The 15,071-nt window shown below is 34.0% G+C and overlaps 1 protein-coding gene across 7 annotated transcripts in view; it reads right to left on the bottom strand.

Annotated features, from left to right (window-relative positions):
- Positions 1 to 15,071, bottom strand: part of NBEA (neurobeachin) — a 662,791-nt gene that overhangs the window by 212,326 nt on the left and 435,394 nt on the right. For all 7 annotated transcript variants that reach the window (XM_019736455.3, XM_074330023.2, XM_074330024.2 and 4 more), the window contains one exon: positions 9,498 to 9,641. In XM_019736455.3, the coding sequence (XP_019592014.2) occupies positions 9,498 to 9,641 (144 nt within the window). The remainder of the gene's footprint in view (positions 1 to 9,497; positions 9,642 to 15,071) is intronic.

Below are 15,071 nucleotides of genomic sequence, written 5' to 3'. Positions count from 1 at the left end.
TTTTTTTTTTTTTTTTTTTAAGCTGTCCCCTTCTCCTCTTTCCTGTCACCAATTAGTTTAGGCTCTCATCACTTCTGGTTTGGAGAACAATAGCCTTTTACCTCAGTCTGGGTATCCTAAAACCATAACCTACACAGTGGCCTGAGTGATGTTGAAATACCACATAAATCAGATATTATCATTGCCATGCTTAAACCTTTCACTGTCTCAGGGAGGCCTTCAGGATAAAAACTCCGTGTCCCCCTGGCTCATAAAGCTGCCCTGTGAACGCCTCAGCCTCAACCTCAGAGATTGCCAGCCTCATATTGTTACCGGAATAATTTAAAACGGCAGTAGTTTCGCACAGGTGGTGATGCTTTAGCAAATGATGTTTCCTATGCCTGTGACAACTCTTTAAATCTTTCTAAATCTTTTACTTATGCTTCCAGATGCGACATAGGAAACACCTATTCTAGGAAGGCTGGTCAAGGGCCCCGTTTTGTGTTACCCTGCTTTCCTTTGTACTTCTTGGTTGTTTTTGGTTTTGTTTTTCCCATTACCTGCTCTTCCTCTAGACTATATCCTCATTGAAAGCAGAAACTTGAACCATAGGTGTCTTTTTACTCCACACACCCACCATAATGTCTTGCCTATAGCAGATATTCAGTATTTATATTTGTTTGGCTTGGATAACCACATCCAAGCTGAGTCAAGTTGGGGTCTGACATCAAAGGAGGACCCAACAAGTACTTCAAGCTCTTACCTTTACGATGTGTGATGACTTTTTTTTCTATTTAAATCTATTCTTTTCTCTTTTATTTCATTTAAAAATGCTGGTAATAACCCACATAATTGATTTGCTAACACGCCAAGGGGTTGCAATTCAGAATTGAAAAAAACAACAAAAAACAGATGTAGTAGAATGAACTAGTGATTTAACAGAGACAGAAAAAAAATGGGTTTGTACTTGGCTCATCGTTTTGCTTCTTATGCGATCATGAATAAGGACCCTAATGTCTGAACCTTAGCTTCCACATCTTAAAATGAAGTACAATACCTAATTCAGAGTTATAAACTCATCAGCCTGTGGAATTATTTTCTCTCAACAAATGTAAATGATGTCTCCCAGCCTTATTTGCCCGTCCACACTCACCTCTGTACAACTCATCTCCCTCCCCCTCCCCCACCCCTTCACCTCCCACCCAGAAAACTGGGTGGTGACTGGGGACTCCTCTTCACTGCCCAATCTTAGATGCAAGATATATTTTTTAAGAAAGTTTTCTGTGATACCTGGTTCCTAACATTCCTGTTTTATATATAAACTGAACTGATACGTACTACAACTACACTTAGCTGTTTCATCTGTTAGTGACTTAAAATGAAGGGAAAATTCAACAGAACTTTTGAATTAAGAAAAAACCAACAATACATAACACATTGTAATCAGACTTCTTCTGATCAATAAAACTACCTAAACATTTTATCTGGCAAAAGATATTGAACAATATATAGATGGCAAACTCAGTCCGACATTCCCTTCTTTTTGCTGACAGAAAAGTTCTACACTTATACTTATTGGACTGATGATTTCAACCGATAAAGCAGATTCTACTGCAATCACTACTTATAAATTGATTGCCATATAAATACTTGTCCTTAGTGCAGACTGTTTTTGTTTAAGTACCTTCTGTAGGCTATAGTTCTGGCTCTGTAGCATCAAGCAATGGAAATTAACAAATAAATAAAACATTATTTTCAGATGACTGGAAGACTTTTTTGCTGTTTTGTATAGCACATCTCCAAATGTAGTGACAAAATCTGTCTCCCCTCATGTTTGAATTAGTGCCCACGTCTCTAGGATAGCACACAGACCCCTCACAGGTGTGGCAGTCATTTGATGGTGAATGCCTCATCTCTTCTCTTCTCCAACTCACTAACATCCGCAGTCTGGCAGTAGGAAAACAGTTTGTTATCTCACATTTTTGCCCCTAAGTGTTACAAATAAGATGACGCATATATTTTCAGTAGGTGATTAATATCTGCATTCATATACTTTTTAAAAAACATGGCATATGGAAGTTTAGTTTCCTACATAAAGAAGAGCTATGGTCTATTGATAAGAGAGTTGAGTTGTTTATTGCGCCTGTTTTTCATGTTGGTAGTAAGTATAGCCATAAATCTGTAGAGGGATAATTTTATGGAAAATTCTCCATATAGAGAAAAAAGTGAAAAATAAAAATGAGATTCAACTAGAATACGCTATTAGAAAGAATAGACCTCATCACGGTGGTTTGTGAAACACAGTGTAACAAAGGGTGGCTTATTCTTAAAATACAAAAAAAGAGATGTAAGGATGTCACATATGATTTGGATCATGGATGATATCTAAAACACAAAGTTGAATTATGTCCTTTTATAATATTTTAAATTTACATAGCTTGGTTATCAGGGATACTGTTACCCTTAAGAGTACCTTAAAAGTGTTTTTTATAGACTATAGAATCCATGGTTGAAGGAGACATACATTTTTGGAAATACAGAAAAATGGATACAGTAAAATATTTGCAGACTTTAAAATGGCCTTGTAGATGTTATAAAAATAATACAGACAGGCTAAGAAGGCTAGATATTCAAGGTAAAGCTTTTATTTATTTTTACAACTCTTTGACTAAATTAAAAAATTAAGTTAGAAATTTAAATATTTTAGCTTTTTAAGAAATGGGCATGTGTTTAATGTTGTTTCTAAGAGCTTTGTGAATTCTGTGTTTGAAGCTGAACGTGAACCCTTTGGGTATACTATTTATGACTGGAAAAGCAACTTCCTCATTCAAAGAGAGAGAAAAAAGACTTATAAAGACTCATAAGGCTTTTTCAACATCAAATAGCTTTTATTAAACAACATTTTGATGAGTTAAGTGTGAGTGAGTCAGGGACATATGGATTAAATTTCCCTTGAAATACACATGGGTTTAAAAATTAAGGGGAAAATCCTGAGCAAAATGCATTTTAGAGAATCGAGAATCTTTAAAAGACATTTTTTCTCTCAATACAAATATCAGGATTTTCAATTCTAGTTAGACTCTGTAACTAAAACTACATAAAAATAAATTTGGAGAAATCTTTTACAAAATACTACGAAATACTAGTTTTGTCAGAGAAGGAATGCTTATTAACTATATATTTGAATTGGACTCAAGAAGCAGTTACGCTTACTCATACTTGATCTGAATCAGAGTTTATCTGCATCTATGAAACACTGAATTTGTTGTCTTGTATAGTATTTACTCTCTTATTCCATTAGACAACACAATCTTTCTGTGCTTTTGGCTCATCTTCTTTTTTTCTTTTTAAAATAAATTTCTCTGAAAAATTCTTAGCTTTTAGAGTTCTGTTGTTGCTGTAATTATATTTTTCTAGAATCTTGAGTTTCTCCTTCATCTTGTATACTCTGTATTTTGCTTTGTCCTTCGTTCTAGGTCTGTTTTTAAGTAACATTTAATTTATACACAAAAAAAACTTTGCCTCTGAAATCTGGACATTCCATGTTAGAACATCTGAAGGCCTAAATTAGCTATCTGATCATCTTAATTGTCTACTTTCATTTATTAGTGTAGACATATCCTATGCGTAACTTCCTGGTTATTTAAGTCACTGAGAGCTGGTGGTAGCTGAGCTAATTCTCCTTTTTTTTTTTTTTTCTTTCTATAAGTCTCTGAGCTCTGAAGTTCTACATACTCACTAAATATTCAATATCTTAATTAGTAACTGGGTTTGTGAATGCAGCCAAATAGAGATTTAGGGAGGTAGGAATGGTCAACCTAAAAAAAAAAAAAAAAAAAAAAAAAAAAAAATTCTAAGCAACAGTTTTCTCACCTGGAAACCGCAATGAACATTAAAGGTAAGTCACATAGGGAAGGTGAGTGTCACTTAGAAGAACCTCTCAGTGACTACATTCTGTTTCTCTTAGTAGTTAGACCTCCTCCATATTCCTACATTTTTTCTCATTCTTAAAATCACATAATGCATTCTTTTCTGAGTATCAGATTCTTGATTTTGATAAGAGTGTGTGTGTAAGAGTGAGTGTGTGTGTGTGTATGTGTGTGTGTGAGTGTGTGTAGAGGTTTATAAATCTACCACTTTGAAAAAACCACATAAAGAATTCCAACTCTTATATTCTAACACATCTTCCCCATGTTGTTAGTTCCCTATACTAATACTCTTTTTGAAATATTTAAAATCCATAGGATATAGAACATCTTTGCCATGTGTTAGAGAAAATATTTTTTGATTAAGAGTCACAGTGGTATCTTGACTTTAAAAATGGGAACCTTGAATCTGAAAAAAAAAAAAAAAATGGGAACCTTAAGAGACATTTAGTTAAAGTGATACAATTTGCAGAAAATGGGATAAAACAAAGATCAGCTTAACTTTAGGTGTTCTTATCCTGGAAAAGTCAAGTGATGAGTTGAGTAATTATTTGAAATATTTCAACTAGTAGGAACAAATGATCTGATAATTCGATCCCCCCAATACTTATATTCAATAGCTCAAAATAAGTTTTGTTTTGTCTTTTGTTTTTGGTATAAATTAACTACATAATTATCTCAGCTTTCCAATTTATTTTACCTACATGAACTTTGTCAGTGAAAACTTTTTAAGAGCAAGTAATTGTGTTAGAACATTTCTTCATGGTTCAAAGGCACATGGGATACGGTCGCTACCTTTAAGGAATGTACACTCTAAAAGGAGAGAGAAAACATACACAAAAGCATCTACAATATAAAGCTGTATGTGACAAATGTCTTAAGAATGACATAATTAAAATTTGATGGAGTGGCTATATAAATAAGACTGATAATAACCAGTGTTGGGAAGGATGTGGAGAAACTGGATCCTCACACACTGCTGATGAGAATGTAAAATGATGCAGCCACTTTGGAAATCAGTCTAGCAGTTCATCAAAAAGGTAAACAATTATTATTTGACCCAGCAATTCCATGCCTAGGTATATACCCAAGAAATAAAAATGTAAGTTTACCTAAAATGTTGTACATGAATGTTCATGGCAGAATTAATCACAATATCCAAATGATGGAAACAAACCAAATGTCCAGAAACTAATGAATGAATAAGCAAAAAGGGGTATATCCACTTAATGGAATATTACATACATGCTACAACATGAATGGACCTTGAAAACATTGTGCTAAGAAGCCAGTCACAAAAGACTACACATTATATGATTCCATTTATATGAAATATACCTAATAGGCAAATTTGAGGACAAAGAAAGTACATTAGTGGTCCTCTAGGGCTGTGTGCATGGGGAACGGGGAAATGGAGGGGATAGCCAAAGCATAAGGTTTCTTTTGCGGGTGATGAAATGTTCTAAAATTGCGGTAACAGTTGAATAACTCTGTAAATATACTAAAAATCATTACAATGTACACTTTAAATGAGTGTATGGTATGTGAATTATATCTCAATGAAGATGTTACCAAAAAATATTATTGGGTGACAAGATTGGCCAGTGAATAATTCATGAAGTGTTTTAAACAGGTCTAAAACAATGCGCAGAAATTTGATAGAGGGAGATAAGAAAGGGTGTAGACTAGAGATGTGCAAAAGATATTTCAGGTAAAGAAACAAGTTTGGACATTGACACAGGCATGTGAAAAATCTTTTAACTTATTTACATTAAATAGATGGGTAGACTGTTGGTAAGAACAACTTACATACATATAAACAAAGAGTATTTTAAAAATAATTTGCAGAGCTAATTTAAGTTTCAAATTAAAATATGTTGAGATTTTAGATTAAAAACAGGTGAATTATACCTATTAATTTCAATGTTTTAAGTAACAAAATAATATTTTTAGTAATAAATATAATATAGTACGTTGAAAATTTTTGTTATATAAAGAAATTTAGGTACTAATTTACTTTGGTGAATCACTGCAAACTAAAAAACGTAATTAAACTAAACTAAGTTAGGTGTTATTAATATACTAATTACTTAATTGACTGTCATACTTCTATATTATAATCATTAGCCATTTGGTACAATACATAATAAATTGAGCAATTAATAATCACACACATTTAACTTGCCTCTGGAGATGAACAGCTTGGGAAGAAAGGGAACTAAAAGTGAAACAGAAAATTGTACGATATTTAAATTTGTAAAACATTGTGGAACCTTTTATCTTTATTAAAACTAGGAAAATCTAAAGAAAATGGAGAAAAACATGCAAAAGGGTCAATATTTAAATAAAATTGTGCTTATAAATACTCTATCAAAAATTTTTAACTTACAATAATGATTTTTTGGGAACACACAAATAAAACTAAAATTAATAATTATGATATTCATAGAGTTTTAAATATAGTATACTAAAGCCAGTGTAAAAGTTGAATTATAAACAGGATCTTGTTTTTACATCATTTTAGAAGAGTCTTTAAGTATATACACATACATATTTAAATACACTATTTAGTGTATTTTAGTTCAAACCACATCTTTTATTGATTTATTTACACATTATTTATTTTAACATTCAATATTATTTTATATTAATTTCACATATACAGCATAGTGGTTAGACATGTATATAATTTAAAAAGTGATCCCTCTAGAACTATATATTTTTTAACCTTATGCAAGCTACTTAATCTCGCTTGGCCTCTATATCCTCGTTTGTAAAATTAGAATACTGATAGTATACTTATAGAGTTGTTGTAAATATTAAATAGATTATTGCATATAAAACCCTTGAAACACTACCTGGCTCTTATTAAGACATGCTAGCTATTCTTTTTTTTCTTTTTCTTTTTATAATCAGAAATTGATCATATCTTTTAAACCAAAGAAAACAGAATTAATCTTAGCTAAGTTAGCACTTTCTCTTAGTTTTCTGTTCTAATTAGCGCTTTTTTTTCTCTTGAATTTAACTTAATTATTAAGTAACATTGCACATGGACAAATTATAATGAATGGTCTCCTTACCTGTGTGCCTGTCAACAAAACAGAGTTTTGTAAGACAGGAAAATGAATTATGTTAATTAGCAAGTTTAGGTTTACTTTTATTATTATAAAAATGATGTATGCATTCATATAAAATCTAAGAACTCTACTTTTATACTTTTGAAGGTATATTTCTTAATAACATGCAAGATCTCCTGGACTTTAATTTGGACTTAGATCTCCTGTGATAGCGAAGTTTTCGTTAGGCGGTTTAACACTATAAGTCTATTTACAATGATAAATTACAAATAAGAAACACATTATTTAACAAATTTTAATTTCTGAGACAGAGATAACAATGAGCTGCACAAAAACTTGTCAGAGCAAGATAGAAAGTCACATATTTTTTAAACCTAGGAATACTGGTTTGTAATTAACTTCTAAAAATAATTTTTATGTGTCATCACTATCATGCCAGTCTAGATGAACAAATAGGCTTCAGCATTTACAGAATGAATCTACAGATACCTACAGATTCTACAAAGATTTCTGTGACCCTTTCTTCTCCCTGCATGAAACACCCATCCGCTACTTTTGTATTGCATTCAAAGCCCAGGGTCATATTTGTGGACTGCAGTTTTAAAAATGAACACTATAGACTAGGTAGGGAATCACTATTTTAGGACAGTTTGTAAGATTTTAAGACACCAGAATTCCAAAAAAAGAGTATGAGTTAGGACCAGGTGGATAGAAATAGGATCAGATCTGCTCAAAGACAAATCTGTTTAAAATTCATAGACATTAGAGGAATTTTCAGAGAGTGAATTGGTCAAGAGCCTCACAATTCAATTGTAAAGAATTTATTTCAAGCATACTTTCATTGTTCTTTAGGTATTTTAACTTAATGCTTTTTGGGAATTTTGCTTATAAGCATAAATTAATGTTAACAATTACTGTAGCTACCATTAGAAGAGAGAAATATAAAGGGGTTATCAGTCTTTATTGGATCTTGCCTCTGGTATTATTGGGCAGATCTTATTACAATAAACTTCAAGATACTAGCCAAATTGTATCAACTAATTAATTGCCTTTGGGGGACTAAGGACCAGAGATTCTAAACTAAATTGTTTAATGATTGAACATTTCTGTTAGCATATGTGAATGAGGAAAGGCAACACATTAAAAAGGTGAAGAATCATGTTTGTGAATTTTCTCTAGTTCTTTAGGCTCAACAATAAGATCAGGGAAAGATAAATCTGTGGCCAAAAGAAAATAATGGACTTTGCTTAAATTTCCAAATGGCCTCAGATAAAATTTCTGAACTACTGAAACAAACCACAAAACAACAAAACCAAAACTTGAACATTTTCTTAGGAATTCAAGGTAATAAACACTTGTTCACAGATTTAAGATTAATTTTAAATAGGAAAAATAGATTTTTCCTATTTCCATGACACAGAAATGTTAATAATATAAGCATATCCAGGAACTGGTATTAGAAAACCTTATTAAACATTTTCCAGAAGAGGGAGAATAATGTGCCATCGCCAGCTTACAATTACAACGAACAGAAACGTGTTCTCCTAACTAAAAGGAGAACTCTCTAACTGGTAGAAATAGTTGGAGGCTTTCATAAATCATGCCAGGTAGTTTTCAGCACATGTCTGGAAACAGCAGTGCTACTTTGTATACAGAATGATGAATATAAATCCACTTCTGTATTGCCATCTGACACCCCAATGTTGTATGTGCTGAAAATAGAGAAGTGAGGCAAGGCTCAACCAATCACTTTTTGAGACTCTAAAACAGGAGTTTTCCACCTGAGATCTCGGATATGATTCCATGGACTGGCTTCCATCCATGGGGTTAGTGAACCATCTGAAATTGTGTACAAAATTGTATGTGTACCTTTATGAAGCAACCTGCTTTCATGAGATTCTCAAAAGTGGCTTAAAACCCAAACAATGTAATGGGCCAACACTATAAGATACCCATGTCCCATCTGGTCACTGGGGGTGCTGTTAGACCAGCACTCGGATAAAGTGGAAACTGAGGGTGGCCAGGTGGAAGAATGTGTGCTGGTGGTGGGGTCTAGCAGTGCAAGGACAGAGAACCCAGGAATGGGGAGGGACATTCCAATGAATGACAGCAGAGAGGAATGGCAAATTCAGTGGTCACCTGGCTGAAGTCTCTCTTTCTCAAAGCTGTTAGCATGTCAGTCATCTGCCAGTCGGTGAGTCCATCATCCAGTCCCCTCCCAATTATTTACACAGTTAGATGGAAACAATTTATGCTATACATTACTCCTATATTAAAAAGTTGCTCTTCATTACCTAGAAATTAGATGCTAATCATTTACTGTTAGTGAAATACATATTTGTTTGATACGCATTTTCCTTTCTTCAATACTAGACATGAGATGAAGTAAATTATTCACAGTCACATGACTGAGCACAGTTCCAACCACTGGCACCCACTTTTTCACCAGGAGACAGATGTTAAATTCAGTATTTATTATTTACAACTAATAGAAGAAAAACATTTAAAAACTTACCTGCAAGATTGTCTATTTCCTTCTCCTGGAGCAGACTGACTGCGTCATCATCTCCTTCCAGCATAAGTTCGGTCTCTGCACTCTGATTCACTATTGCTTGACTTCGGAATGTCTTCTTCGACTTCACCACATCTTCTTCAGTGCCTAGTCACAAACGAAATGTAATAATTTAGGTCACTGCGATTGTTTTGCTTCCAGTGCGTATTAGAAATCATCTATAACTTTCTCATAATTATATGCTGCATTTACATGTAACTTCACAATTATAGAACATTCTTACCTTTATCTTGTGTGGTCTTCTAAATAACTGTGACAAAGGCAGGGGATGCAATCCCCTACCCCTGTTTTACAGATGAGGAAACAGCCTGTGAAAGCTGCATGCCTTGTTGAGAGACTTAGGGCTTGGTGGTGATAGAGAAAGGATTCTATCATCCACGTCTTGGGGCCCTAAGATCACTGCACTTCTTATCAAAAATCTGCATCTCACCACAAACTTGGTTTTCTGGTCCACAAAATTATACAATTTTATACAATTATACCTTTGTGTGAATTAGTATGAGGTCGGACAATTAAGATCCTGAACTTGTTGTAATACTGTTGCTAACCTTTTTTGATATCAGAGGGATTATTCATTATGAATTTGTACCAACCGGACATTTAACCAAGTTTACTATTTGGAAGTGCTGAAAATGCTGCATGAAAAAGTTAGATGACCTGAACTTTTTGCCAATAATTCATGGCTCTTGCATCACAACAATGCACCAGCTAACATGCCACTGTCTGTGAGGAAGTTTTTAGCCAGTCAAAAAATAACTATATTGGAACAACCTCCTGACTCACCTGATCTGGCCCCCAGTGACTTCTTTCTTTACCAGAAGATAAAGGAAACATTGAAAGGAAGACATTTTGATGACACTCAGGACATCAAGGGTAATACAACAGCTCTGATGGGCATTCCAGAAAAAGAGTTCCAAAATTGCTTTGAAGGGTGGACTAGGCGCTGGAGTCAGTGCGTAGCTTCCCAAAGGGAGTCCTTCGAAGGTGACCATAGTGATATTCAGCAATGAGGTATGTAGCACTTTTTTTAGGATGAGTTCGTGAACTTCATTGTCCGACCTCATACATTGATCAGATTGTTTGTGAAAATAGATAGGTATGAATAGAACAAGAAAGCATTAACATCTGAAGGGAGAAATGGTTGTTATTGGGCAGCTACAGAAAGGTTGACTTAGGAATGCTGTAGGCAAAACATAAACTTCACAATAGCTGTTTCCTTAGCAATTAATGAAATAAGTAATGGTTTTCTAAAGTGACATCCTGAAAAAAAAAAAAAAGTGATATCCTGATTTTGTTACATAAAATACTACAAAAGGCCAAAATCCAAACACAAAAAAATAAGTCAGAAGAATGGAAATATAGCAAAAATTGACCTAGCATTAACAGGTCAATCAATATAAAGGTTAGAAATTAAAATGCAGTTGAATTTCTTATGGATTTGACTGCTTAACAAATATTTCACTATTTACATTCAAACACCTGTGTTGGCAGGTGACAATGAATATAAAATTACCTGAAGTACAAGTAAATTATATATATATATATATATATATATATATATATATATATACACACACATATATATATATATATATATATATATATATATATATATATATATATATGTGTGTGTGTGTATATATATATTATAGCTAAGCAATTCCTCTATTTCATGTCACTTGAAGATGAAATTCTACCTGGAAGAAGATTCATTTATGGTTCTAGCAGTAGTATTAGGATATAGGCTTCAAGGACCAGCACTAACTAGGAAAACACAATCACATGTCATTTGGTGTGGCAGATATATTCCCAAAATGGAGCCTAATAAATCACTCCTGTATGGTGGTGGTGTATCAGTTCTAGGGGATGCTATGATATGTGTACACATGCAATTATTCTCCAAATCTTGTGATACCTTTGGCTAAAACTCGCCATTTCACAATAATACTTTTGGTCAATCCTACTAGGCCCAGGAAAGGACTCCCACAGTTTATTACTAACTGTTGATATTTTCTTAGAAGTGCACCTGGCTGCCGTAAAACCTTCACTGTAACACAGAGTGTTAGCTTCTTTTTCTGCAGCTAGCATACTTCTTCTCTTCAGTTACTCAGAGCCAATTGTTTGCTAAAACGTTAACAAATTGACTCAAAGATAGCCTACAGAGGAGTAAAAATCACATGTTGAGGAACACACTCATGGTACAACAGCACTGCCGTGTCACTGGCTGAGAGGGCGTCTGTCATCCTAGCTCTTACTGGACACTAGCATTTAGAGAGCATGGTTGAAAATAACTTAACAGGATAAAGGCATAGACTGCTAAATATATAGTTTCATAAATACTTCAGACAAAGAGTGTTATTACAAGTCAATGCTACTTGGGAGGTGGGGGGAATCAAATGGGTTATATGTACATTCTTCTTTCACTGGCCCATAGGTAATTCTTATTTCTGGAATAAAAACTGAGGATTGATTACTGAACACTCCATAACCTTATCTTAATTTCATTTGTTTTTTCGGTGATATAAAGCCAGCACAACACTAATCTTCTGGGGTTAGCTCTCTTTATAATGTATTTGCTTCTTGGGTAGTAACTTAATTTGACAAACCCAGAGCTTGCTTCATCTGAGAACAAAAGAGGCAAATCCAATGATTAATAGCCAAGAAGTCTCTCTTGAGGTGTTTATGGCCATATTTCTACTAGACATCTTCAACTGGATATTCCCAGTTCCACATTTTCCTAACTGAACAAATCATCCTCTGCTCCTCCACATCCTATTTTGATCAACACACTTACTGAAGCCACAAACGTGGGATTCGTCCTGCAAGGTCACGCCACTGCCCTACTCAGGCCACCACCATTTTGCTCTCGAGGGCGTCCACAGCTCCCTCAGCTACGCATCCTCCATGCTTCTGTCAGTGTGATTATTATGAAACACAAATACGTTGAGGATATTTCTCGCTTAATTTCATTTATCAACTCCTCCCAAAAAACGGTGCTCAATGCAAGGCTTGCCCTTATGTAAAGGATAAACTCCGAACTCCTCAGCATGGCTGAGCAAGGCCTTTTATCCTCTTATTACCAGGTTTGCCTTATTTTTTTTTTAAACCCCCATCAGCAATACTGGGTCATTTACAGCTTCCAAAGTAGGTCAGGCTTTCTCAGACCACTTTACCTGTGCTAATATTATCCCCTTTGTCTGGTATGTTCCTTCCTTCCTCCTTTGTTTGGCCAATTCCTACTTGACCATCAAAGTGCACCTCCTTCCGGTACCTTTCCCAACCAAACCCTCTATACTTTTACAACTGACACAGAACCCAACCACACAGGATAGGTGCTATCTGATGTGTGTCCCTTCTCCACTACGCTCCAGCCTGGTTTCTGCAGCCTCTGTGCCTGCCACACAGCAGGTGTGCTGCAAACGTTTGCTGAACTGAAGTTCAAGTCTCCTCACCCCATGTTCCCACCTCTGATTTCTGAAGGTAGGTTTGTGTGCTCTTTCCCTTATTGCTTCCTCCACACCTCATAAATCTACTGCAGTAGTTATCGGTATTGTAATTGTTTGCTTGTTACGTCCACATGGCCTGGAAGCTCTTAATGACTGGAAACATGCTTCTGTCTTTGTATTCTCAGTTCTTAGTGCACTGCCTGGCACTCTTAACAAGCCCGGATACATACTGAATTAAGTGAATACCCTGCAACATAAAGTTATCTCTGGATAGTTCCTAATCTGCAGGTCCCAGGGTACCTCAGAGATTCTTGGTGATCTGCCTTCAGTTCGGGGAAAAAAATTCAAGGATCTATATATTTACAGAAAAGGAAATTTGGTTCTTTATATAAAATAACCAATGAAACCTTTTATGTCTGAGTCACCCTAATAAAGCAAGTTTTTCCTTGTATCACAACCATGTGTAATCTGCTTTGTCATTAAAAGAAGCTTTACGTAACTCTTGTTCTTAAAATTAAAATCTATCAAAAAGAAAATGTACTCAACCAAAGGTGAGCTCTAAAATGCATATCAAGCTTTTAATTCCATCCCCTTTTTTAAAGCAGTGAAACAAATACGTCTTTAAAAAATATAGTAAACTAATCCATGCCAACACACTGAACTCATCATCCCTGTTGAAGTGTTATCAGTTTGCAGCTCAGGAAACTTCCTGATTTTATGGTACTGCAGCAAACATTTATCTAAATTAAAGTGTACGAGATCCAAAGGTGCTTTTCAATCACAATATCCTTTATGAATTAGAGTTTCATTCATCAAAATTACAGGCAAAAAGAGGTAAGGTCTCAAAGGGCTGTCTCATTACAAGGCTTATAAACACTGTCCTTAGAAAGAATTGGTTTAACACCTAACAAATCAAAATCTGATTGGGAAGAGAATTTATTTGAGATCATCTATCTTCAGAAGACACGTTGGGCTGTGTGCACTTCTTGGCCTCTTTTCGCCATTCATCAAGAAATTAACAAGCGAATACTACAAACCACCAGAATGCCTCAGATTTGAAAATGTGGATTATGTGTAAAGCTGGATAAGATAGACATATATGCTTATTTTCTAGAAAACATTACAGTGCCATAAAATGTGTAAGGTTTTAGAATAAAAGAATTTCACTAAATTAGACTAATAAATCCAAATGCAAAATTGCACTTATGTTATTTTCCACATTATGTTACAAATAACAAATTCTATATACATCAGATTTCTCTGTAAATATGTTATACTTGTTTTGTATGTAAAAATGTTATCTAATATAGAATAAAAATGTTATCTAATATAGAATACGACATTACATGAACCTTCATAAAGCTCCACTTTCATAAAATTTCTCTTAAACAAGAAAGATCCATGTGAAACAAAGTATATTTTAAAAGTGAATTAATAAGAGAACTAAATGCATCTACTACTGTTACTATTCTCTAGCATTATTACTACTATAATTGCATTATTATTTAAAATAGTTTTACTGTTAGTTTAAATAAGTTAAAATATAGAAAATGATAAATTAGATGCATTGATTTATCTTTATAATATTCAGAGAAAATGTCTATCTAGAAAGTCTGTACAATCAAGGTAAAGACATTATTTCATTTGCCCATCGTGTCTTTTTCCATTGATAAATATAAACAGTTAATGTAAACAAAAATACTGCATTGTAGCTTATTTTTCTTTCAGGAATTATTCTACAGTCAACTTTATAACATCTATACTAAAAAAGAAAAAAGTAATTTTCGATGATAGATAAACCATAAATTATATATTAGCCAATGCACAAAGAGAAAAGATATACTAAACCCATAACAAGCCAATTTTAGTGTAGCATCAGCTTCTTACCAGTTTTATGCTATTGTTACTATCTGCATGAGAACTGAGTTATTAAAATGATACGTGTATATACAGAGGGTGCCAAAAAATGCGTACACATTTTAAGAAAGAAAAAAACTATTAAAATTGTAATACTCAACACATACCGATAACAAAAGATGAATACAAGTTACGTGTATACATTTCTTTTGGC

Source organism: Rhinolophus sinicus, chromosome 16 (genome assembly GCF_057876585.1).
Source record: "Rhinolophus sinicus isolate RSI-liver-muscle chromosome 16, RSI-T2T, whole genome shotgun sequence".
In the NCBI taxonomy this organism is placed as follows: domain Eukaryota; kingdom Metazoa; phylum Chordata; class Mammalia; order Chiroptera; family Rhinolophidae; genus Rhinolophus; species Rhinolophus sinicus.
The sequence above is the reverse complement of the archived record's forward strand: the minus strand, read 5'-3'. Positions and strand labels throughout refer to the sequence as shown.